The sequence below is a fragment of the Anas acuta genome, chromosome 5 (genome assembly GCF_963932015.1).
Source record: "Anas acuta chromosome 5, bAnaAcu1.1, whole genome shotgun sequence".
NCBI classification, from domain to species: Eukaryota; Metazoa; Chordata; class Aves; order Anseriformes; family Anatidae; genus Anas; species Anas acuta.
The window spans coordinates 27,984,582-28,009,197 of record NC_088983.1 but is presented as its reverse complement, the minus strand read 5'-3'; the positions used below and the strand labels follow the sequence as shown (position 1 = coordinate 28,009,197).

The following is a 24,616-nucleotide window of genomic DNA, read 5'->3' as shown; positions in this document are numbered from 1 at the left end:
AGACCCCCTCCTCTCCCTCATTCTTTCACTAGAGAAGACCCCAGGACAGTGAGACTGAATTTCAGTGGATTATGTTACAGTGAGTGAGTGTAGGCATGTTACCTCAGCTTGTCTTCATTCAGGTGGTCGATGTTCAAGGGCTTGCGCCTCTCGGCCAGGACCTTCTTCTTCGTCTCTCTAGCTGTTTGCTTCTTCCCTCTCTTCTGGTCAGCCTGTTTTCAGAATATAATTAATGTCAGACTGCAGACATTCAGGCTGAATGAAATTAGTTCAGTGATGGAGAATGTAAGACAAACCACTAGGGATCCAGAAGAAGGAAAGTCAAGCTTTTTTCTTGACTTGTAATAAAGACTGTTCCCTGTCAACCCAGTGGCTTAACGCTTCCATATTTTTTCCACTGATCCATGCTTTTTACCTTTGCCAGATAGCTGCTGTATGTGGCACCCATGGAGGACAGAGCCTTCTTCTTCTTGAGATCATCCTCAGCCTTTCTCTTGGCATCTTCCTCCTCTCTGCGTGCCTTTTCCTCCTGTGGAGTGCAGCACAGAGAAGCACGTTACTCGAGGGGAGACCTACAGCTCCTCCAGCAACCAGAGTCACTGCAGGGAACGTGATCAGATAAGGTGTTGAGGGGAACTGGCAACTCCCATGTCCCACCCTTGCTTTAAGAGGGTGGTCATTTCTTCTCTGAGATGCAGATCTCAGCATCAAATCTCTTCCAGTGTGATGCTGAGACAGACACAAAGACACTTACCGCAAGCCTCGCCTGACGCTCCTTCTCCTTCTCAGCCCGGATTCTCTGTTGCTCTGCTCTTTCAGCTCTGCGCTTCTCCTGCAAGAAGCAGTGACAGAGGCATGGAGCCATCACTGTGGCTTCATCCACCTCCCATATTACCCCACCAGCACCGAGAGTTTTGGTGTGCAGGGGGAGAGCCACTTGCTCCCCTGCCAGGACATGCAGGATGGGGTCTAACCTGCAATTCCCAGTGGTAAAACTGGGCACAGAGAGGAGGCAGAGGTGGGAAGAAACCATTTAGGGATGGCATGAACTATAATTTCTGTGCATGACAATGCAACTTTCTACTGAAATGGCTGGATTAATGGATTCAACATCCAGATCTCTCAGTCTAGCACAGTGAACAAGCAGTACAAGGACTCACAATTCTCTCCTTGAGGGCAACCAGCTCTTCCTCTTCCTTTCTCCTGGCTTCAAAGTGGCTGTCGATCAAGGCCTGCAGTTCAATCAGGTCTTTGTTCTGCCTTTTCTTTTGGATGTCCTAGAAGAGCAGAAGAAGGCCTTAGGCAAGCCCATATTGCTCCAGGATTGTGCCCTGGAGACTCCCAGCACCCCACCTTCATGCACAGAAACAAAGGCAGAAAGTGTCTGTGGTTATCCATGGATTAGCTTAAGTGGCTCTTGGTGCAGGTCAGAGACAGAGACTCATCCAAGTGACAGTCAGGAGACCAGCAGGGAGCAGGACTCCCATCTTCTATTTCCCTACACTGAATTTTATCCTTGGCTTTGCTTAGCTGCCTCCTCTTTGCAGGTACAGAGGTCAGCTTGAGGGTCGGGATATGAGTCTTACCTAGAAAACATCCCTGCATTTTGGGTACAACAGACATGTCTGCAGAGACTTTTGACATCAGAGGTTCTTCATTTTTCTATCAGCTTTTTATAAAGCCATTTGGATCTGTATTGTTAACTTTTGTTATTATTTCAGATAGAGTTTCTCAGCAACATCTAAGCATAGACCTGCTTTATTTCAATCTGCCCTGTAAGTCTGAAACCATTTACAGCAGTGGGACAGGGGACATGAGAGCTCCTAAAACTCTTTCTCTGTTTTTCATGTATTAGCTTCAAAGATTTGAGGAGGGAAAAATAAATAAATAAATAAATAAATAAATAAATAAATATTTTAGGTTGGTCCTGATAACAAATATATCCAGAGGGTTTCAGGAAGCGGAGGATAGTGTTTCACTGAAAACAGGCAGCAAGGCATCCATCTTTCTGTCCCTGGCTTTATCCTCAGCTATATCCAATACAGGAAGAGTTATGTGGGTTTCCACATGTGTGTGACAGGTACGAGCAGACAAATACACACAGCCTCAGGAATACTTACATCAAAATCTACTTTCTCACCCTCGGGTATTTTAGGAGCAGTTAGTCTGCAGAGAGACAAGAAAAAAAAAAAAAGAGAGAATTTTCTTGTTAAAAAATAGTCAGCTTTTTAAAGAGCAGGTTCTGAACTGATCTGCTCTTGGGAATGATGCTGACAAGGAGAAATCTTAATGGAGTTGCAGAGGTGTGAAACAGCAAGTCGATTGAAAACTACTCCAGAAAGCATTAGGGACCTGTGAACTTCATGGAAGGTTGTGCAGGACAGGGACATGCCCCTAAAAACTCTTTCCATTCCCAAAATCTGTGGTCATTCCCTACCATACGGGAACATTGTGGCTTCCAAAGCTGTCGGTGCAGTGCTGTACACTTAGTTCTGGGCATTCAGTGCAGTGGGAAAAGAAGTTCCTTAGGAAACCTCTGTTAAGCTCTAGCCAGCCCTGCCCAACATTTGCCATCCTTCCTATTGTCCGCAGCCCTGGATGGATGAGCAGCTTCCCAGCCATGGGCTCTCACAAAGAATTTACTGCAGAGCCACCTCCTTTCCATGGAAAGCTGTGGGACTTGGACAATTTCACCAACTCCATCAGGAATTGGTCTTAAGACCCTGGCCAGTAACTACTGCTAAGGCGTCCTCTGGCAGGAGCAGGCAGCCTGGAAAGGCACGTAGGAATGGCTGGATGTTGCACGAGGGAGGGTTACACAAAGGTTAATGGCCATTTGCCCAACAGACACTGTACGGGCTTCTGCTAGATCGGAAAAAAACGATCCCAGGGTTTTGAAACCCCCTGCCCTTCATACTTACTTTATTCTGGGCTTCTCCTCTGTATTTGGAAGCATGGAGCAAAACAGGAAGGGAAAAAGAGGGAGAACAGTTAGAACAACAGAGATCATGCCAGCTGCTAAAGTAAAAGGAGGGAAGGGAAATTCAATCTTAGGGGAAACATCCCAAAGAAACTGGTTAAATCGCACATACTTCCAAAAGAAACACACACACTCATACACCCCTTTCTGCTAGGAGAGAATGTGTTTTTTACCCTTAAAACAGAATTTGGCAGAAAAGAATCAAGAGATTGTATAAAAATCCCAAACGTAGCATCTGGAAGGCAATGGTTTCATGTAAATGCTAAATTATTTTTCTCAAACCGTCCTGACCAAAACTCCAAGGAGGACAGCTGGGCTGGAGGGTGGAAGAAAACATTGCCTTTTTCAATCAGCACTTCCCTCGCTGGAGTTAACCTGAATTCTGAGTGGCGACAACAATAAATAGGTTTGGCTTAAATGCCTCACTTGGGGGCCAGGAGGGAAAAAGCCTGATGCCATGCATTTTCTCTCTGCCCACTGGCTCCTAAGATAGCTTAGTGCAGGTATCCCTGAGATATCTTGGTGCCATGGGGAAGATGTTTCTTCTGTACAGCGTGGTGACCCTCAATCCCAGCCTGCCAAGACTGTCCTCTCTTAGTGAGCATCCTCTCCTGCTGAGGTACATGCCAAATTCCTATAAATGTTGTTCATGATGATCTCTGCATCCCCAGGAAAGGTATAACGGCCTGGTGGGAAGGCTAAACCATCATAGACTGCCAGCTCTGGGCCCGGTGGCAGTCAGAGGTGTCACCCTGCCACAGGTGACCTTTCCCTGGCTCTCAGAAATGTGCTGGCCTAGGAGCTACTTGCTTAACATTTGTGCTTGCAATCAGTCCCCCTCCCTGCTCTGCTTTTTGAACTTCAGCTGTTAGCCCCAGTGTAACGCCGCTCAGTTCAGCGCTGTCGGTCTCACAAATAGGAGTGAATTAAACCTACGTGTTTATTCTGGCCCCATCTCACAGGGACCCAGGTCGACTTTCATAACCACACGCTACGTTTGAACTTTCAGAGATGCTGGATTTTGCTGTACAAGACTCTCTCTGTGTTGGTTCAGTGGGAGGAACTGAAATAAAAAGCTCACAGCCTATTGAATCTGGTAAAAACAGGCAGCTTAGTAAAGGAAAATTAAAACTAGCCTCCCTCAGGAGCAGCTGCGTGAGCCTGGTTATCCGTATCGTGATACAGAAAGCTATTATACTATATTTTTTCAAGTGCTTATTTGCATCCATCTATTTTGGGACTGATGGAGGAAATTGGGGATAGCAAGTGGAACAGAGTAGAATAAAATAAAATCAAACATTTTAAGGGAATAAATAGAAAAACTGGAACTGAAAAATATTTAGGGGAGATGCTTGCAAGGATGTTGGATAATCAAAACTGGAGGAGATTACTGGAAATAGGCAACTGGAATAATTAAGAGAAAAGATGTGAGAGATAAATAAAAGAGATCAGAAACCAAGCTTTCCTTTCTCTCACACTTTCCCATATCAATTTCAGTAATGAAATTTTGGAAGTAGACACTTTCCTCATTTACTGCAAGAACACTGCCTACCAAAACATATCTCAGCTGAGGCCTCTAAATGCCAAAGCAATGCTAATAAAATAAACAGCAAGTAATTAGAAAAGTGTTTTAGAGCACTCATATAAAGGAAACCACAAATCGCTCCTGAAGAAAAATACTATTAGGCAAAAATGCACTTCTATATTTCTCTGGTTATTTTTTTTAATTGTTTTGCTTTTCAAATAACCAGTGAGCTTCTTAAAATATAAGTTGAATTGTTTTGTTTTAGATCTGGAAAGAGAAAAAGTAGTCACGATTAACCAGTCTGCTAGGGATGTTATTTACACAGGATTCCCTTCCCTCATGCCATACCCAGATAATTTTCAGAAACACTCCTGTTTAACTTAAAGCTGTCAATTAGTAACACTTCACAGAGAGAAAAAGAACAGAGGAAATGACGGATTTTGTTTGTTGACCTTGGCTGCCAGGATTGACACCTGTCTGTCAATGACTGGGTGAATTTGGCTTCAGCCGCTAGCAGATCAGCATTTTACACATAATTACACCAACAAACAATTGCCAAAATAAAATTAAGGTTAGTTAGTTTTCCTGAGAAAAAGAAATTGTAGTTATGATATTTAAAGGTACCTCCAGAAAACCAGAAAAGGGGATAACAAAGAAACAGGAGCATTTAAAAGGAAGAGTAATAAACCCGTCCTTTGCAGTGCATGATCCAGCATGGTCCATACTGTATGCACCAAAAGGAGCCCAGGGAAGTGATTTTGAGATGCCCCATCTTTCAAGACACTGAGTTAAGGAACTGGGCCAAAGTTTGTTGACACAGGAATTGTCATAGCAAATTCCTGCTCCTGTTGGTGGATTTTGACTGATGTTCTGCTCATTCTGCCCATGAAGCATGGGGCTGTGACAAAATCCCCACGTACAACCCTGCCAAAAGAAGGCAAGAACCACTGGAAATCCAAGTTCACTGACATGGCAATTAGAGTCTCTTAGTTTCTGGTTTCCGAAAGGGTTGGCTCCTGGAGAACACACACCACCAAAAATACACCCAGTTCTCCTGCCCAGTCAGCGAGACATTCCCACAAATGCTCCCCTTTCTGTGAATCCATCTGACCTGCCTTTGTTTCATTCAGAAATCCCTAAACACTCTCCTCCTGCATCCCACTTCTGAGAAGCAGCTTCTCTAACTCACAGTCTGTCCTTGAAAATCAATATGCTATTGAAAAAAATAAAAGGAAAGAAAGAGAAAAACGAGAGAAAGAAAGAGAGGGAAAGATCCCATTCTGAAGTGAAAATTGGCATCAGGGTCTCTGAAAGGTCCTCAGGGGATTTCTCTAAAACTGAAAAAGAAAAAAAAAAAAGGGAAAAAAAAAAAAAAAAAGACAAAAAAAAAAAGGAAGTAAGAAAAGCCTGAAAATACAGAAAAAGAAAAGTAGTTTCAAGGGGTGTTGGGCTTCGTCTTTGGAAACAGCTGGCCAGGTTGGGGTCATGTGGACACAATTCAGCTACCTCAAAACCTTCAAAGTCCATGAGAGCTTTCTATACCTTGAAAATGATTTTGGATTTGGCCCAGGGACAGTAAGTTATCTGCCCACACACAAGAGCAAAACTGACCCCGTGTACATTTAGATTCGGTCCTTCCACAAGTCTTGTTCCCATCCATGTGCTCCAGGGCCTATTCGACCCAGCGTTGAAGAGCACAGTCTTTTAAGCAAAATTTAGAAATTACGACACATCAGTCTGAATAAATTTATTCAGATGCTCCATATTAAGCACAATTTTAGGTGCATGGCTGGAGCAGAAGTTTAAATATCTGCAAATTCAAGCCTGGAGAGCATGACTTTCCAGGCTGGGTGGGAAAGTCATGTCCACACAGTGCCCAGCTTCTCTTTTTAATCTCGCCTCTGGGATTTGAGAGACTTTCCTGGTGGTTTGGATAGGGACGTTTCGCTACTGAGAGGTATGATACAACAGGATCTAGCTACAAAAAAAGAAGAACAAGCTTCTAGAGCTGGGGTTTCACCACCTGCCCTCCCAGTGGGGGTGTGCAGGCTTCTCAACACGACAGGGATCCCCCCGGGAGTGACTGGATATACACAGTGAGCGATTCTTTGCGGCAGAGATGTTTTGGCCCAGTTCCTGAGTTTAAAATGAGGCAAGGAGCAAAAACAAACAAACAAAGAAAAAGAGTGAGATGTTAGGAAGATGACTCTGTTGTCCTATGACAACACCGAGCTACCATCGTAGTATCCGCCTTCTTCATCAGCTGTAGATTGAAGGACAAAAGCAAAAGAAAAGAAGCACAGTAGTCAATCCACAACCAGTGCTGTTGTCCTGAGAGCAACTATCCTCACTCCCTCCCCACTATGCTGGGAACCTGGGGCTCTCTGGAGATGGGATAATGGGGAGGAACATAAAGAAGAGGGTGTCTAGCTCCTTACAACAGCAACACAACAATATGAAGGAGTGATAAGAGGCAGTACATTTGCCAGCTGTGAAGTTTTGGAAACAAGTGCACTTAAAACAGTGTCACATCCTGATATGAAAATGCCAGATCATGAACTGGTGGAAATCTGGGTAGGTACAGAGCTGAATTACAGGTTTACCAGTTTGCAGCAGGTAAAGGTGTGTCCTGTAATGTACACCATCCCACATTGCCCAGCACACTTGGGCATATCAAGTTATAAGCCAAACTCAGCTTTGTACCTGACAGGAGTTTTGACTTTCTAGCTCATTCTGAAGTTCTGCACTTCTGATCACTAAAGTCATCCTGTAAGGAGCTCAATAGCAGGTTTTATGAGAACCTGATAAAAAATAACCATCCTTCCAAAGACTTTCCTGAGTGTCTGCTATGAAAGCTGCAGCTTTAGTTATATGGAACTAAGGACAAAGCAATAGACGCAGATTCAGCCTCATAACCAAACCCCAGACTGTCTGGACTTGTGTATCCAAAGAGCAAAACTTTCATGTGTGTGGGAACAAAGCATTCAGGTCCCTAAGCCATCAGCTAGGGACTCCTCCTTTCACTTTTCTGTCTTTGTTGCTCACTTCTGTCTGTCCACAACAACAAACTACATCAGACCTTTCTGAAAACAGCCTAGAACACACCACAGAAGGAGATCTGAGCCCTTCTCAATAACACGTTGTGGGCTGTTATCTAGTCAGGGCCACCATAAGGGACATGCTGACCCACAAGCTTCAAACAACAAATAGCCTGAGGTCACTGCAGCGAGGCTAAGACCTGCAGCATCTGCAGTGCCCTGCCTGTTTCATCAAGCTCCTGTGCCTTTTGGAGGTTCAGTTTGGCTAGCAGACAACCCTTTTCTCCATGTTCACCCAAAGCTATCCAGAGAGGCCATTTCCCTCCCGTGCTATCTGTGCTCTTGAAAAAGGTTGGTGTTTTTAACACAATTTCCCCAGCGCTGAAAGAGAAGAAGGGTGAGGGTCTTTAGAGGCATCACGTACCTTCTTCAGGGGCTTCCTCTGCAGGTGTCAAGGTGTGAGCAGCGATGGAAAGACAGGAGATAGGAAGAAGAAAAAAAGAACAGATATTTAAAGCTCTTGGAAGCCTGAGGAAGAGACCAGGGAATGCATGAAGGGGGGGAAAAATAAAGGAATTAGTGAATTAAGGCAAGGAGAAGAGGTATCTGGAGAGGCTGTTGGGAGTTAAAGGTGCTGTAAGGTTAAAGTAGTAGTAAGCATTGAGATTAAAGGAGAAGAGGGCTGCAAGTGATCATTGTGGTTAATATTTGTTTCTCTTGCTTTGTTCTCTTCTACCAACCCAGGACTCTTGTTCAACACACACACACTCATGTTGCAACTACACACGGTAAATCAGAAGTTATGTCACATACCTGGCTCATGAACTTCAGGTGTGAAGTGTCATGGAACAAGGTGCGATGGAAAATAAGAGAATGAGAACGAGAAACCTGTTATTTCACACAGCAAGAGAGCTTTCGAGCCAAAGGGGAGGAGAGGTAGAGAGGAAAAGGGGAGAGGGGAATGAGGTTGAGAAGTAAACCTGAGATGAAATAAATCGATTACATTTGAAACAGCATATAGACAGAAGTCACAGGGTGGGAGAGGAATTCGGTCAGGTGAAACAGGCAGCTTCATGATAATAGTGTGATGGTCAAAAAAAAATAAATAAATACATAAAATGGCTTAGGAGCATTATATGCATAAAGCATAACCTGGCAACACAATGTGCCAAGGTCTACCTCGATTTGAAATATGCACATGAACATTGTCAGCACTCTTAAAGCATTGGATCCATCCTTTTCTACAGCAGCATTCCAGCCGTTTGAGATAAACATGATGTGGTCTGGAAACCTCCTGAAATACCTGCTGTAACTCAGCAGCAGCAGCAGCTAACCTCTAGAGAAGCTCAGTTCTCTTTTCTGGATCTCTGGCTCATGCCATTTTCTTCCTTGAAGACAATCTGGATGTCTGTATAAATCTATCACTCGTCTTCACATCCATTTGCAATGTAGATTTACAAATGGATTACTTCAGAGGAAGAAAATGTTGATTAAAAGTCTGTGCAGGCCTGCATTTCATTCTTCTGGTTTTGGCAAAGCAAGAATCGATTAGCAGTGCAGATTTGAGGGACAGATTTTGCTTTTCAGCTGTACACACGCTGCTGAATATTTTGCAAAGCAGGCATAAAAATAATGCAAAATTGCACTGTATTTTTATTCACCGTGTATAGTCAATGGGACAAATTCTGCCCCAAGATTTGAAATGAAGCTTTTGCTATAGGACAAAATACTCCTTCACATATTATGGCACAGGATTTAACCCATTCCACAAGGATGCATTTTGCCGATCTGCTCTTTCACAATAGTATACGTGTTCCGTGGCTTTTAGTAACATTTTCAAAGAAGAAACTGAGACAATGCAGAACAAGGAGAGAAATCCACAACCCCAAATGCATGCGAGGCACAAGCTCTGATTAACAGCTTGGTCATGATCTCCTGTCAGCATGTATTTGGCTCCATGCAGGCTGTCCCAGCAGACAGACACTGGGGAGTTTAGAAGTTAAATCACATACCTGGAGGGGGGGCTTCATTTAGTAGGAAGTGTCAGGGGAAAAGCATCCAAAAGGAAGATAGAAGAATTAGAAGTTATTCAGGAGGGGATCACCTCAAACTTTGGTAAGACCAGGCTGAAGGGGGGTGTCATTTGCATACTAGATTATGGGGAGAGGACGTTAATAAGAGGGGGAGAGGGGAACAGTGATAGTGGGGTGTGAAGTAAACAGGGAAGGGATGCCAGAGAGAGGAAGATGAAAGGAATTTGAATACTCTCTGCCCAAGCTGCTGTGTAGTCACAGCCCTAAAATCTTGCACGGGCACTAAAACATTTCTTCCAAGCTTCCTACAAGGTGTCACCCCAGTTACAAATATTTAATCTGTGTTTTCTACAGGGAGAATACATTTTAGGGAATCGTAAGAATGGATTGATTCTTTGTGACTCTGGTTTTCTTCAGCATCTTCAAATTCCTATGCACAGGAACACTTCGGATTAATACATAGGAATTTAGATGTCACACACGTGCACTTGGTTAGGTGGAAAGTGTCAGCAAAGAAAAGTAAAGGAATTAGAAGAAGAAACACAACAGCAACAGCTCTGACCTTGTGCAGGACCAGGCTGGGATTCATGAGATGCATTAGACAAAGACAACATTAACAGCACAGAAACTAAATAATAACAAGGCAGCACGAAGAGCTGCAAGAGGCTCTCATTCTGCTTACATCTTTATAAACCTTCCTTTTTGCTCATGTTACAGACAGACAGTTACAGGGAAAAGAAAGCACAGAAGGCTGTAGGTATGGCTTGACTGTTAATCGGATTTCATTATTAATTTGCACAAATTTCAAGCCGATATGTGTGCCTGAGCTTGAGACCAACGCCCAGGACTTTGGAAGGCATGCAGGGGGCAGAGACATATGGGGTGGCTGGGATGGCAGCAAGGAGCTCCAGCTCGTGCAAACACAGCTCAGGAATGACATAGCCACAGGTAATGAGGAATTAATATCATTAACGTGGGAAGGGCAGGATAGGAAGCAAGAAGCTGTGGGAGCAGTAGGGAGGTGAGAAGCAGCACACAGAGGGATGTTGAAGCATTAAGTCACACCAAATCAATCCCTGCCTGCCGCAGGAGCACTGCTGCTCTGCTCAAAACCAAGAGGCTGGTCTCCCTCTGCGGACCGCGGAGAGGAACAGCCAGGGTGGACGGCTCTGAGAGATGGCTGGATTTAGAAAGCTGCCCAAAACAGCACAAAACCATTTTCACAGCTCAGAGGGTGCTGCGAGTTCGATTTCTGCTTTTCCACACAATAAACATCCTAACGTTCCCACTCTCAGCATGAGGACAGCTCTGAGGCCACTCAGCAGCTGTCATTAGAGTGCACGCACGGAAATACTTGTTCACAAAAACGTTATTACATCTTTCATGCAACAGTTAGCTCATCCTCATTATTATGCACCACAGGGCGGAGGAAAGTATTATTGATGGAAGGTGTAAGGAAGCTGCAAGTTACAGTTTATCATTAATGTTTTGTATTTTTATCGGGTTCCTTCCACCATCTTTGAATTCCTGAGTATAATATTAGAGTTACTGCTATTGTTTTGTGTCCGAAATCACAGCTCCAAATACATCTCAGTATTTCAAAACTCATGTAAATTCAGCTAAGATTTTGGTCAAAAAAATAAAAATAAAAATAAAAATGAAACAGTTTCACAACCAAAGCTTGCATGGATATTAACATTCTGAAGCAAAACCATCTTTTTTTTTTTTTTTTTTTTTTTTTTTTTTTTTTTTGTGCCTTGTGACAATCTCTCATTCCAAATTCATGTTCTTGCATTGCACTATATATACTCCACGTTATCCATAAAGCCAATGCTTCAGAACTATTTCCAAATGAATTTTCATTTCAAAAGTTGGACCTCTTCCCAAGAGGAAAGAAAAAAAAAATCTAAAATGTTGGATCAAAATGTTTGGTTTCACCCAAATAAAAATAAATTTCAATATCTGCCAAAAAAAGCTTGTATTCTTCTTTTTATTTTTTAATGTTTTGGTTTTTGTTTGCAAATTTTCCACTTAGTCCCAATTGAGAATACAACCCAATTGTGAAATTGCCAAACAGCTGAATTTCCAGCACACAATAACCCTTCAGATTGACGCAGAGGAATTCAGAAGTCACATACCTGGTTCATGGACTTCTTTAAGAGGGAAGTAGCAGGGAAGGAGATGCAAAGAAAGATAAGAGAATTAGAGCAAGAAAGAGAGGATCATTAAAAAACAAACAAAAAAATATACTTTTTTAGCTAGGGTGGAGGGGTTAAAAGGGTAAAAAACATTAATAAGATTAAAAGAGAAGTCGAGGGGAAAATGGATGTCAATCAAAATCGTGGAGAGGAAGGAGAGAGGGTACTGGGAGATGAGAAATGCAGGAGAATGACGTATACTCATGTTATAAACCACTACCATCAGCAGACATAAAGAATAACTTGTGATTAAATCAGGTCCACAGGTTTGAATGTGTAAAAAGGGCCTAGACAACCCGTCCTTATTCATGTGCATAGAAATCCCAGCTGCTGCAGAAACCAGCAGGCTCAGGGGAACAGGCGTTGATTTCCCCAGCAGCCAGGATTTCCCCCCGGTGCGTGGAGCAGGCACAGAGATGGGAAGGAGAGCACGAGCACCTTTCTGCTCCCCGACCCGTGGGACTGAGCATGGGGTCACAGCTAGCTGGGCATGCAAGGAAGGGCTGAGAGGGCAGTTTAAAGGTAAAGGGGTTTTGGGTGGTGGGAGGATGCTCAGGTAAACACGTTGTACTATTTTGCTAATTGCACAGACCACCTTGCCAGATCTGAGATTTAATGCGCATTGTAAAAATCAAGCAGAACTGCAACCCTGCTATCCCTTTGTTTGCATGATGCACATTAACCTAGGAGAAAATAAATAAATAAAACCTCCAGGTCAGCACACGCTTCTGCAAAACTGAGTGTTGTCTCCATGCAGTGATGGGGTGGGAGGCCGAGGGATGTGGCACTAGGGCCAGTTGGGAGGAGATGCTTTGGGGAGCACTATCCCCATACCAACTGGTACCCCTATGGACAGCCTGGCCAGGGAAATCAGAGCATGGGGGAAATCAAAGCTCTGCATGCAACAGGGAAGGCCAACTGGTGCTGCATCAAGGGCAGCAGTGAGAACTGTTGCAGCCCATCACCAAGCGAAGCAGCTCTCAGCAAGCACCCAGAGGATGCTTTCACATCCTCTCCTCTTCGGCCACCGCCAGGACTCCTGCACATGTTACCACTCTGGACAGAGCTAGAGGGATTTGCAAATGATGGCACATACCTTCCGCATGAGCTTTGGCAGGTGGGAAGAGTCACAGAGCAAAATGCAAAGGAAGACAAGAGCGTTAGAGACATCAGAACAACCTTGCACTCGTACCAAGTAGAGGGGAGGGAGAGTCTGAGGATATATTGCAGGGAAATAAAATGAACACAGATACAGAAAGCACTACTGGGGGGGAGGATGCAGATAGTCTGAGGTATTAAGAACATAAAACTGATTTACACGGTCATATCAGTGGCATTTGTCTTAAACTCACACTGCTGCCGTTCTGGATGAAGCATGCACCCTCACAGGGCTGCTGCCAGCCCAGGCTCAGAGCAGATTCACAGCCTGAGGCCAGCACCCTCCTGGTGGCACAGGGCTGTGCTTGCCACCACAACACAGCGGCCTAGAAACGCCATTGCACGAACATGAAGAAAGCCGTCTTTAACCATTTGCAAAGCTAAAACACAGAATAGTTGCCTGTTGCCTTACACAGCAGGCTTTAACCTTAGCCGTGGGCACGCGGGGAGGCTGCTGTAGGAGCAGCACACCCAGCGGGGCACACCTGCGGGTTGCCCAGAGGCCCGACCCTCCCCAAACAGAGGACCAGGACAAGCCTCCCAGCCAGACCCAACCCATCTCAAAGCACAGAGGCTTTTCAATCCTTGCAAGAGGTTTACATTTCCCTTCTGTAAACTACTTTACAGAAGTTTCTTTTTAATTTTTCGTGCAACAATTGCCACATAGCATCATCAGGACACCAAACGTCAGGACAGAACATGAAGGAAGAGTACAAAAACCAACACAGTGGCAAGTGCAATTCCACACCGAGGTGCCTGGCTTCAACTCCTGCTACTTTTTACCACCTTATGACCTCCTGGCCACAGCAGAGCTTAGTCTGAACAATGGGGATTCAGGGGTCATCTCACATACCTTCCTCATGAGCTTCATTAGGTGGGAGGTGCCACAGGACAGGATGGAAAGGAACATTAGGAGAGACACATTAATACATAGGCTGATATTACACAGGCTGAAAACTCTATCAGGCTGGAGAGAAAAGTTTAATCCCAGTAAGGGATGCACTTATGGCCAGGAGGAGCAGGAATTTGAGATGTAGGTGAGCGGAAAAGAACTGCACCGTGTGAAAGGAATGGACAAAAACATATTGCTTGGGTGCTCAGATACAGGCTGGACTTTTCCTCTGAGTCCAGTTTCATAGGAAAAGCCTTCTGTCATCATGCAGATTGGCTTTATGGCAGGCTGTGCACAGGGTGGAAGGGCAGAGCCTGGGGTGCCAGCAGTGCAGCACCCATGCCAATGCCCAGGACCTTGTGCCTGGAGCTTTGCCTGCTCTGGTTGGAAAGGGAGCTTTCTACGGCAGCAGGCAGCTCCTCCTGTGCACAGATGGGGGAAAAACTGAAGGTCCAGCATCTGGCTTCCAGAGACATGGACCAGAGCAGATTTGCCACTTAAAGTGGGCATTCAGGCAGTTAGGTTTGGTCAGACAGGAGTGGGTTAGCCTACAAAGGAGGAGGTTATGGAGGAAATATAGAAAGCAAAGACAACACCACGTAACCACGTCTTGCTCCTCTCGCACCACCCTCGAATTCCTCCCAGTGCTAAGGGGAGGATGGAGAGGAATTGGGAAGGTCACAGCACATACCTTCTTCGTGAACTTCGGCAGCTGGGATGCGGCAGGGAGCAAGAGCAATGAGATGGAAAATGAGAAGTGTTAGACTAAAGCGTGTGTGAACACAACGGGGGAGTCTAAAAAAACACGGGGGGGGGGGGATGAAATAGAGAAACAGAGATGAAATGGAGACAGGCAACTGAAGCATGCACAGACAGAAGAAATGTAAATCCTTCTGGACCTGCGTTCTGCAAAAATCCTGCCAGCTGCTACCCCCATTATAAAGAGGATTACCTGGGTTTTGAATATGCCCATAGCAGAAAACTTTGCAAATGCAAAGGGAACTGACACACCCTTTGGCTCCTCATACCCGGAGCACCACGGCCCAAACCTCTCACGTGCAAAGGGTGGGTTTCTGTTCCAGCCCCTCTTCTGGCCCTGCAAATACCGTGCGCAACGCGGGGAGCTAGCTGGGGTTTCTTGCCAGCCTCTGCATAGATAGAATTAATAACACCTGCATTCTGCAGTGTTATTATTTATATTATATATAATATTATATATTATAGTCTATAATTCATAATATATACAGTATACTATATATAATATTACATATTATCACATATGTAGTGTGTAACGTGGCTACAAGCGTACCTTACCCCAGATGGATTTTGGTTTTAAAATCCATCCGATTATTATCTGCCAAGCTACACAGGAGAAACCAGTGGATGTGGGATATAAACCTTTACAGCCAAACCCCCACCACAGGCATTACAAGCACCCAGGGCTCAAAATCAGCCTGGGAGCCCGCTGTGGCCTGCAGGAGGGGATGGTGCCCTCATTTCCCATGCTGCTGCCTCCCCAAAACCGCATGGATACAGGTAGGTATGGGACACCCATGGTGGAATCCCCAAACTTCTGCAGACACCCTGCTAAACCAGCAGTTTAAGGAAGCAAATGTTGTCAGGTGAGGAATCCTTTGCCACAGCATCCTTCTCTTGCCTCTTGTTTTCTTCTACCACCTTGCAAAACGAGGCGAGCATCAGCTCTGAGCCCTGCTGCAGGGAAGAGTGGGGCTGAGAAGTGCTTTCACCTACCTTCCTCTTGGACCTCTTCTGTGGGTGGGAAACGGCAGGCGGTGAAGGGAAGGGGAGAAGAAAATTAAAACAAGAAATATCTTATTTAAACATTCTTGAGGTTTCCCAAGCTCCCAGGCCGTTATGGGTAGAAATACACAATGATGGAATTACAGGATGAGAGAGAAATAAAAATAACATTTTTATGGGCATATTATGGGGTTATAAATGTTACGGAAATATGGGAATATGACCACAAATGAAAACCACATTAAAAAGTCATCCACTACTTCATTCTTTATTAGAGCTGGTTGAAATTTCCTAAGCTGTCTTTTGATGAAATTTTAATCAAAAATAAAATTGCTCCATTCTTTTTTTTTTTTTTTTTTTTTTTTTTTTTTTTTTTTTTTTTTTTATAATCTGTGTTTCTTGAATGGGTAAAAATTTTGGCCAACGGTCATCAAATGTTGCAATGTCACAAAAATTCATTCCTGAACACCAAGAGATGGACATCAACTTTGCAGGCTCTCCCCCCACATCCCATTTTTAAAATCTAAGCTTTGGGAGTGAAAGGAGGAGATTTAACACCTTTGTGACAAGGAAGTCACAGTTCAGTAGAAAAGCTAAGCCAAAACAAATATACATTTGTTTCCATACAGATATATAAACACACACATGTATGAATGCTATAGATGTGTAGTTATATATGGATTTTCTACCCAAAAATGGGCCCAGTTTCCTACCAGCTCAATAAGTGACATCAATGGCTGTCATTGCATTGATGTCTGTGGCTCAGGACCAAGTCCTGGCCACCAGGTGTGAACTGTTTGCTCTGGATTTCTTCACCCACATTCTTCCTCTGCACCGAGAGAAAGAAAGCAGAAGCCATGTCACATACCTTCTTCATGAGCTTCAGGGGGCAAGTGTCATGGAACAAGAAGCAGCAGCAAACAGGAAAATGAAAACAGAAAACTGTTAGAAAGTGGTATTTGAGTTAGCTAAGGTCTGGAGAAGTTGTTAGAAAGTGATGGAGAGAAGTTATGTGGAAGGAGATGGGTGGCTTTGGAAGATAACACAGAGGTCACACAAAAGTGGAGAGCAATGAGAAGATACAACTCAGAGGAGATGGGCATGCAGATTAAAAAAAAAAAAAAAAAAAAAGCAAAATAGCCACCTGCCTTTTAATTTCATATCATCCTTGAAACCCAAAAGGAGACAGTCAGGGAAGGAAGGAGAGGGGCAAGAAGAAACACTTCTCCTTTTAGGAAGGCTTGTCTGTAGGAATGACACCCTTTGCTCGCTCTTTGGGTGTTTGACAAGATGTGAAGAAGGATGGAGCATGAGCAGCACCTTCACCTCCCTGGCTCTGCCCCTCCAGGCAGGTGACCGCTACAGACCTGGAGGCACCTCTGCAATGCGTTTGGCTTTTTTTGAGTCCTTGATGCCCCTGGCAGCAATACTGGGGGAATCAGAGACACAAGACACTGGTGTGTCTTAGGGCTGAAACTACTCTGAGCAAGCCCACATTCTCACCTCTGTTCCCACTACCACTGATGGGAATTGGTTGCAGCAGTCTGGGGGAACCCATGGCAAATAAAAAACTGCTGCTGCATATGAAATGCCCAGGTGGGACATTTCTGCACAGGGGAAACCTCAGAGCTGGTCTCACACCTTCAGTGGGCAAACATCCCTCCTCCCAGGCAAGGCTTCATTTCCTGTCCCTTTAGAAGGTCTCTCAGACACTAAGGTCAGCTCCTGGGAGAAAGCAAAGCTCCTGTGGATGTAGCCCAGAGCACCTCACTTCAGTTCCAGATACCTTGGGAAAATGATGGATGACAACTGAGAGCTACGCTTGCCTGAACATGTCAAAGGTGCCCAGCAAAGACACTGGTACAGCCCCAAATCCTTCCCCTCCCTGCTCTGAAACGACTCAGGTGAAAAAACTGAGGGGTGTGAAGGGCTTTTCATCCTCCATCTTTCCAAAAATCTCCTCTGTGTCTCTATCAGCTTGTCAAATCACTGCTTGCCAGCTAAAGGTATGCTAAAAAACTTCATCTTTGCCAACCAGTCCCCTGCCTCACCTTCTGCATCCCTCTCAGCACCCTCCCTGGTGCTAGATAACCCACTCTCCAATTCCAAATTTCAGCTACCAGCTTTATAACCAGCCCCTGTGGCTCCTACAAATCCCATGCTTCACTATAACATGAAACCTCTGCATGTCATGGTCCCAGCTTGGCTGGTTTTCTAGTTTCGACTGGTGACCGATCAAGTGTTTCAGATCACCTTTAGCGGCAAGCCCCAAAGAGAAGGGTCAAATACAGACAAGGGAAAGGCAGGACCAAGAATCCAGGAAAGATAAATTACGTTCCAAGTGTTTTGTTACCTTCTTCTTCGTATTCCTCTGCATTGATATAGAGGGGGGGAAAAAAAAGGCAGACAAATCAACCACCAGCCTCAGCGCCCAGCACGCAGCCTGCGATGGGTGGCACGTCAGTAGGACATCACCCACAACAGAGCCCTTTACACTCACATGGACATGGGGCGAGAAGCCCTCAGAGCAGCCATTTCCAAATCAGCAAGAAAAATAGCAAACAACATGACTTTGAGGGGAAAAAAAAAAAAAAAAAAAGGTATAAAAGGGGAGGAAGACTATATTATATTGGATATTTTCTTGGGCAACAAGGGCTCAGGCATACAAGCACATTAGAAAGAAAGGTGGCAAATGAGCATAAGGAATAACAGCAAAGAAAAAATATGTTTGTTTCTTCATACATTGCTTGTATGCATTGTGTCTTCATGTTTAAAAACAGAAATCATGTATACGAAGCCTTCAATATAAATTGCCAGCAGATGGCAGTGCCCCTACAAAAACCGGCAGCGTCCCCTGCAAACAGGACATCAGTTTTGGGCTGAAATCCCAAAGGCTGCCCACAGCACGAAGACAGCCCGGGTGCTACGAATAGCGTACAGATACCAGAAGCTGGTGACAGGTAGGCAGACAGACAGACACACAACGAGGTAGGTGCACTGACACCTGTTTATCCATCAGACAGGGCTGACTGTGCCAGCACATTTTGTTAGCAGGCCAACAACAGGCAGACAGGAGAAGCTGCACATGGCCAGTGAGTGCTGCAGACTGGCGTGGAAGCGATTAGAGACAGATTTCAGACTTACCCTCTCCTTGCTCCCTGTGGGAGAGGAAAAAAGGTTATTGAGACTAAATAAATATTTCTTCCACTCTGTATTATGGCCAGACTATACTGAAGTAACCCAATGCAATTTTGTTTAAAATCTGTGTTGCTTCTTCTTTCCCCCCTGCTCTTGGAAGAGTCATTTGGTTTTTAGATTAGTAAAGTAGCTGCTTTGGGTGTTAAACTTTTATTTTTAATGATGTCCCTGGCTGCACATGGAACCTCAGCCAGGAATAATCCTACCAGCCCGTGATACCTAGAAGCCAGTGCTGTGCAGGGCTGGTGAAGCCAGACCCCAGTCCTGGTGCACTGGGCAAGCCTGTGACGATGTCCAGCCATGCTGTAGGCTCCCTGACCCCTAGAGGTTTTTACCCTATGGCCATAACACCATTAACTTTATGCTTGGTTCCCATTCCTCACCTCCCCTCACCGACCTCTCCTGCTCTGCCACCACCTTGCACAAAACCCAAGCCCTGGAGCAGCCACAGGCTGCAGAGCGGGGCAAGGCACAGCTGAAAGAGACTGAGCAAGGGACGTGTTATTTGGAGACTGGCCAAAAATGTGCTGAATCTCAACTTTGGATTTTTTGTTTTGTGTTGTGGAAGGGTTGACTGGACAAAATGTCATTTAGCCTCCTCCTCATAGCAGGAGAGGAGGGTAAATGACCTCTGCAGGTCTGTCCTTGAGGCCTGTGACTGCCCTAAACCTCCCACCTGTACCTCCTGGTGTGTAAGTTGGCCACATTTCTCTGGATTTGTTAAAAAGGGCAGAAAGTGGCTCCTCCACTCCACCGTGTTTTCTTCAGCCCCACCACAGGTGGCACCGTGACCACCGAGGACAAGCTGAGCTGGGCTGAGGTGTCAGGAGGACTTCCCCTGTCAGATGAACTTCAATGGGCCCTGTGGCACCCAAAGGCCCCTCTGCAGTGCCCCGGGGGGCTTGGGGCTGTGCAGGAGGTGGCCCCCAGCCCCTCGGGGATGCCCTCGGGCACCGTGTGGAGCCAAGCGAACAGATGAACGTGCAGGCAGCTCCTTCTACTTACACTTCCTCGGTATCAGACATGTTGGCAGCGAGTTTCTAGTCAAAAGATAAAAAGAAAAAAAAAAAAAAAAGTGTTATTAGCGAGAGAGCCTCCTAAAAAATGCCAAGGCAGGAGCAGATGGGTTGACATTTGAAGACGAAAAAAGGCAGGCGCCTGCTTCCCCGCACAGCAGCCAATCCCCCACCAACACTGCCATTTTCGGAGCAGCGCAGCCCCCTGCCAGCCAGGTCAGATGAGAAGGAGAGGTGGAAAAAGGAAAAGATCAGCTGGCAAGGCGTGCCCCATCAACTCAGCCACAGATGGCCCCCGGGGGTGAAACCTGGACCTGGCTTTGGGTTACCAAGGCCCCAAAGCTCAGGGAGACGGGCGGAGGCCAGGGTGTCCTCTCCCACCCTGCTGACATTTCCATCACTCCAGCGAGACCAGGGAAATCACAGAATTGTAGGGGCTGGAAGGGATCTCAGAAGATCATCAGGACAAAACCCCTGCCAAAGCAAGTTCCCTAGAGAAATGTTTCCTTCCTTTATGCTGCTACAAGTGGGAAGATGCCAGCTCCAAAGCATTAGTCAGAGCTAAATAAAATAAAAAAAAATCCCTGCAGATATACCCAGAGATAACTATTTACTTGTCAGCACGCAGAAACTGTCACTGAGTACCTTAAGTAATAGCGTCTGGCTTACACAGCTGATTAATAAATGAACAATGGTCTGCTGATTAATTCATGATGAAAACTGGCCAAATGCATAGTGAGGCAATTCACATCAATACAACCAGTTGTATTTATTACAACACATCCTCGCAGCGCGTGGCAGAGACAAATGCCTCCGCGGCACTTTTTTGGCTTGTGTTTCTGAGCTCGAATGGGTTCAGAGATGGCAGCAGCACTGGGCTACGGTTCTCCTAAAAGCCTTGTCTGCCCTGAGAGAGGGGGGCAGAGGTGGGGAAGGGCCCCCCAAACTTCCTCCGAACCAGCAGCGGGTCTTAAATTAGAAAGCCAGGCTCCTCCTGGCCGGGAAACCCAAAGCGTGACTTTCAGGACTTCATTACTCAGCTGATATATGAGAGATGTCTTGAAGGAGCAGGTGGACCGATTTAGGTTCAAAAGGAACAACTGCAGCTCAGAGGCTTTCTATTTCAGAGGAAGGCAGTAATCCCAGAGGCTCCAGCTCTGCCCTATAAGGGATCCTCTCCATTCCCCAGCAGTGACCCTGGACACCACGCGTTAGCGCCAGCAAGGTTTTGAAAACCCACGTTCTAAACAGGCTGTGCTTTTAGGCTACTCATTTATCCTTTTTTTGTAACTCGGCATTGCCCAGGGAGTTCTGCCAGCCATGACCGTGTTACAAACAGGAGGTCAATCTCTTGTTAGGACACACGAGGTCTGGATCCCGTGGTCGCTTGGTCCAGGGCTGCCTTTAACTGGGTACCTGTGGTCACCCACACCTCCCCGTGCAGGAGGAAATGCAGGATTCCTGTTTGGGAGCAGCAAAAGGCTTTGCAAAAAGCCTTTCTGCTGCTTGTCTGGATGTAACACCTCTCATTTCCCTCCCCTCATCTTTATCCAGATCATCAAATCCTCAGTATGAAGGCTTCCACTCCCTGTCTGCTCATGGCTAACAGTACAAGAGCTTTGCCACCTCATCCCAGCCTCCAAGAATGTTCAAGCTAATAGCACTAAAGCTTGACAGCCCGTTGTTTTATGCAGCAGGATGGCAGAGCTTGTCCTGGCAGAAGCCCACAGAGGGAAGATTCCAGATGCCCAGCTACTGGCTCCTTCCAAAACCCACGATCTGTGAGACTGGGGGCAGTGGCCAAACCCTCCTGTGGTTTTTGCCCTCAATTTGTAAAGCCAGATTTCATCCTTCCCAAGGCGAAGCCAAAACAAGAGCACTTTTAAAGGGCTTAGGGCTAAACTCTCAATTTCACCCCACTGACAGGAAGAGTAATGCCGCTCCGTGCTGGAGAAGAAAATAGCCTGAGAGGCCCCCATGAGCACACAGAGCCCAGCGCCTGCCCGCTGCAGGGCACGTAACACAGGGCGTGCTGCTCTTTGCAGGGCAGCTGAAGCCAACGGGAGCCTTGGCAATCAGGCTCGCCATTAACAGCTATTGGAATGAGCTCATCCAGCCTCCAATTTAGCTCTAAGGACATCTTGCCGAGGGTTGTCACGTTGGCTGCTCCCCTGCGCCCTTCCATATTTGTTAATCCGAGCGCGGTGAAAGCGAGGGGGGTTTTGCGAGGCATCTGCCCGCCTGCTAGAGGAGCTGGGCAAGAATGCCAAAATCTCTGACACCCAGCAACCCCAGCCCCGAGGAGCTTTCTGAGCCCTGGATAAAGTGAGTCAATAACAAGCCAGCTGGTCCCTCGAAGCCAAGGGCAAAACCAGATAGCGACAGAAAGACCTCAAGCCACCCGAGAGCAAAAACGGCTCCTCGATTCCTGCACTGGCCACATAGCTAATCCTGTCATCAAAGCAGCAAATAAAACAAAGCCATTTTTTGCCTCCAAGAGGTGCTGAAGAAAGCAATCCACTAAGAGCAATTTATTTATTTATTTATTTTTGTTCACTGAAGGCAATGGAAGGTCTCCAGCTGGCTCAGGATTGCCTTTCAGTGGAAATTGCATTACATGCAGCAAACGCAGCCTGAGATTAAGGCTGTTAGCACCTTGAGGCAATAACTGGCTTTTGTTTGTACAGTGCCAGAAAAAAGAAGGGCGTCTGGTCTTGACTGAGGTTTAAGGATGTAATAAAATCAATTAGTTAATAACGCCCACCATTCAGGAGGAAATCAAAACACGGTATTGCCAGCCTAAGCTTCCTGCCTCCTCCCTCCCAGGTGAAGGCAAAGGTTATTTTCTGCATTTAATTCAAGCTAAAAACCCTAAACTCTTTAATTTCTGATTTTATTTGCTGAAGATCCTCAAGCCCTGGTGCTGGTTCCATCCAGAAATGAAATAAAGCCATGGATGCTCACTTCCCTTTCCACCAAGGGCAGGGATGTGGCACTTATATTGCTTGCCCTCTTGGCTGGGGGAGCAAATACCCTCTTCTTCATCAACCCCAAATAGCCAGGGGCCACCACCATGTTGGGCACGGTGTCAGCTCGTCCCCTTCGACCTCAAAGGCTTCTGTCCTTGGCTGGAGGCGCAGAGCCTTCACGCCCCAAGAAGCATCTTAGCAGCTGAGAATGCGCCCGCCCGGAGGGGGAACGGGCTGCCTCATGCCCCGGGACCAGCCCTGGAAATTACCCACCCACCGGCCAGCCCCTCCTGCTCTGGGCTCTGCGGCCATACAAGGGAGGGGAGCCGCCAAGAGCCCTATGGAAAGTGGGGAGGAAGAAGGCAGTGGGAGCCAGCAGGGGTGGCAATCAGGCGAGGGGCACGTGTTCCACGCACCAAAGCACCAGATGACCATGGTTTCCTAGCAGGAGCTGCTGCAAGCCCAAATCATATAATTCATATATATTTATATAGAAGGCATATTTCTTCCATCCCTCTGCCTCCTCCCTCTGTTTCTGAACTGCTCGGTATTCTCCAGCAGGAAGTGTTTCTTGCTGCATTGGGGTAGTGGGACTCAATTGCTACCGCACGCTCCACCAACACAAAGCAAAATGTCAGTTCTTTGCCCCAAAATGTGCCCTTTAACCCTGTCTTTGGGTCTTGTTGGATCCCTATGTGGGGTTGGCTGAGAGAAAGAAGTGTACTAAGAGGTAGCAGCCTGCTTAGTGTATACCCCCTGCCTCTCCCTGGCCCGTGCCAGCAGGCCACCAGCCCTGGCCATTGCTTGCAGCCTCCCCAGCACGCCGCAGCTCCTCAGTGTCACTGCACTGGGGGTCAGGCCAGCAATGCACATGGGTTTGAAGCCACGCATGTGGGGAGCATCCCATAGCCCCAATGAATCCCCCACCCCCTTCCTCCTGGAGGGGTTCCTTCCCTAGTTTTCTTCTTTGCCCATGGGAGGGGGGCAATTTTCCACAACTGCGTTGGTGTTTCTCAGCCCCACACCTCCTTGCCTGGTTACCCTGCCCCTCATGCCTCCCACTGTGGCCATCCCTTTTCCCATCAGAGGTTTTCCTGAGCAGGACGTTTGCCTTCTTGACCCCAAGAGACACCACTTCATCCCCATCCCTGGGCTTTGGAAGGATCTTTTCCCCCCACCACTGATCTTTGCAAGTCCACGGCATCCAAATCTCCACAGGTAACAGTAACCTTGTGCAGTGCCCAACCAAATAGAAGAAGGAGAAGTGCTTTGTCCTCAGGGGGGACGCTCAGAGCCGTGCAGGAACCCAGATCCCACAAATCCCCAGCCCTCCCCTTGATCCTCCTCCATTCAAACCTGCTGCTTACCTGGGAGGAGAGGAGAGAAGCACCGAGCTCCCTTCAGCACGGGCTGGGCTCTGCGAGCGCCCCAAGGTGATGCAGCCCTCAAGTTATAGTGACATTTGATCGGCTGGAGGAGCCGATTGGCCCTGGGACCCCACGATGGGCAGGGGAGGGAAGGGAGCGGGGCTTGAGAGGGGAGAGGAGCAAGGGGAAGGGGGGAAAAAAAGGTCATACCATGTATAGGAGCAGCTGGAGGACTCGCACAGATGATGCTTAGATGGGAGGGACATGTTTGGAGAAAAAAACTGCAGGGCTTGTGTTTCTATATTTACACTGCCACCAGGCAAGCAAAGCTTGAAGAGGGGTATCTGAGGCAAAGGCAGCTTGGAAATGAAACGTGGGGCCTCTGGAGCTCTGTGGTGTTGCTTAAAACATGGTCCTGGCATGCTGCTTCTCCTGGTCTGAACGTGCAGCAGCTGCCTCCGCTCTCCTGGCTGGGCAGGGA

General features: G+C 46.5%; 1 protein-coding gene across 10 annotated transcripts in view; it reads right to left on the bottom strand.

Moving 5' to 3' along the window:
* The window catches only part of TNNT3 (troponin T3, fast skeletal type), a 30,652-nt gene extending 6,395 nt beyond the window's left edge, over positions 1–24,257 (bottom strand). Inside the window, exons 1-14 of one of the 10 annotated variants that reach the window (XM_068683430.1) lie at positions 24,136–24,257; positions 19,789–19,823; positions 18,730–18,743; positions 17,939–17,956; positions 15,577–15,594; positions 13,786–13,797; positions 11,715–11,729; positions 7,968–7,985; positions 2,922–2,940; positions 2,121–2,166; positions 1,161–1,277; positions 755–832; positions 416–529; positions 103–212 (exon numbers count right to left, since the gene is read on the bottom strand). In XM_068683430.1, coding sequence (XP_068539531.1) covers positions 103–212; positions 416–529; positions 755–832; positions 1,161–1,277; positions 2,121–2,166; positions 2,922–2,940; positions 7,968–7,985; positions 11,715–11,729; positions 13,786–13,797; positions 15,577–15,594; positions 17,939–17,956; positions 18,730–18,743; positions 19,789–19,808 — 599 coding nt within the window. In that variant the 5' untranslated portion in view covers positions 19,809–19,823; positions 24,136–24,257. Of the gene's footprint in view, positions 1–102; positions 213–415; positions 530–754; positions 833–1,160; positions 1,278–2,120; positions 2,167–2,921; positions 2,941–7,967; positions 7,986–11,714; positions 11,730–12,870; positions 12,883–13,785; positions 13,798–15,576; positions 15,595–17,938; positions 17,957–18,729; positions 18,744–19,788; positions 19,824–24,135 lie in introns of those variants that run through there. The other 9 variants (XM_068683428.1, XM_068683429.1, XM_068683433.1 and 6 more) reach the window with 9 other exon arrangements.
* Between the last annotated feature and the right edge of the window lie 359 nt (positions 24,258–24,616).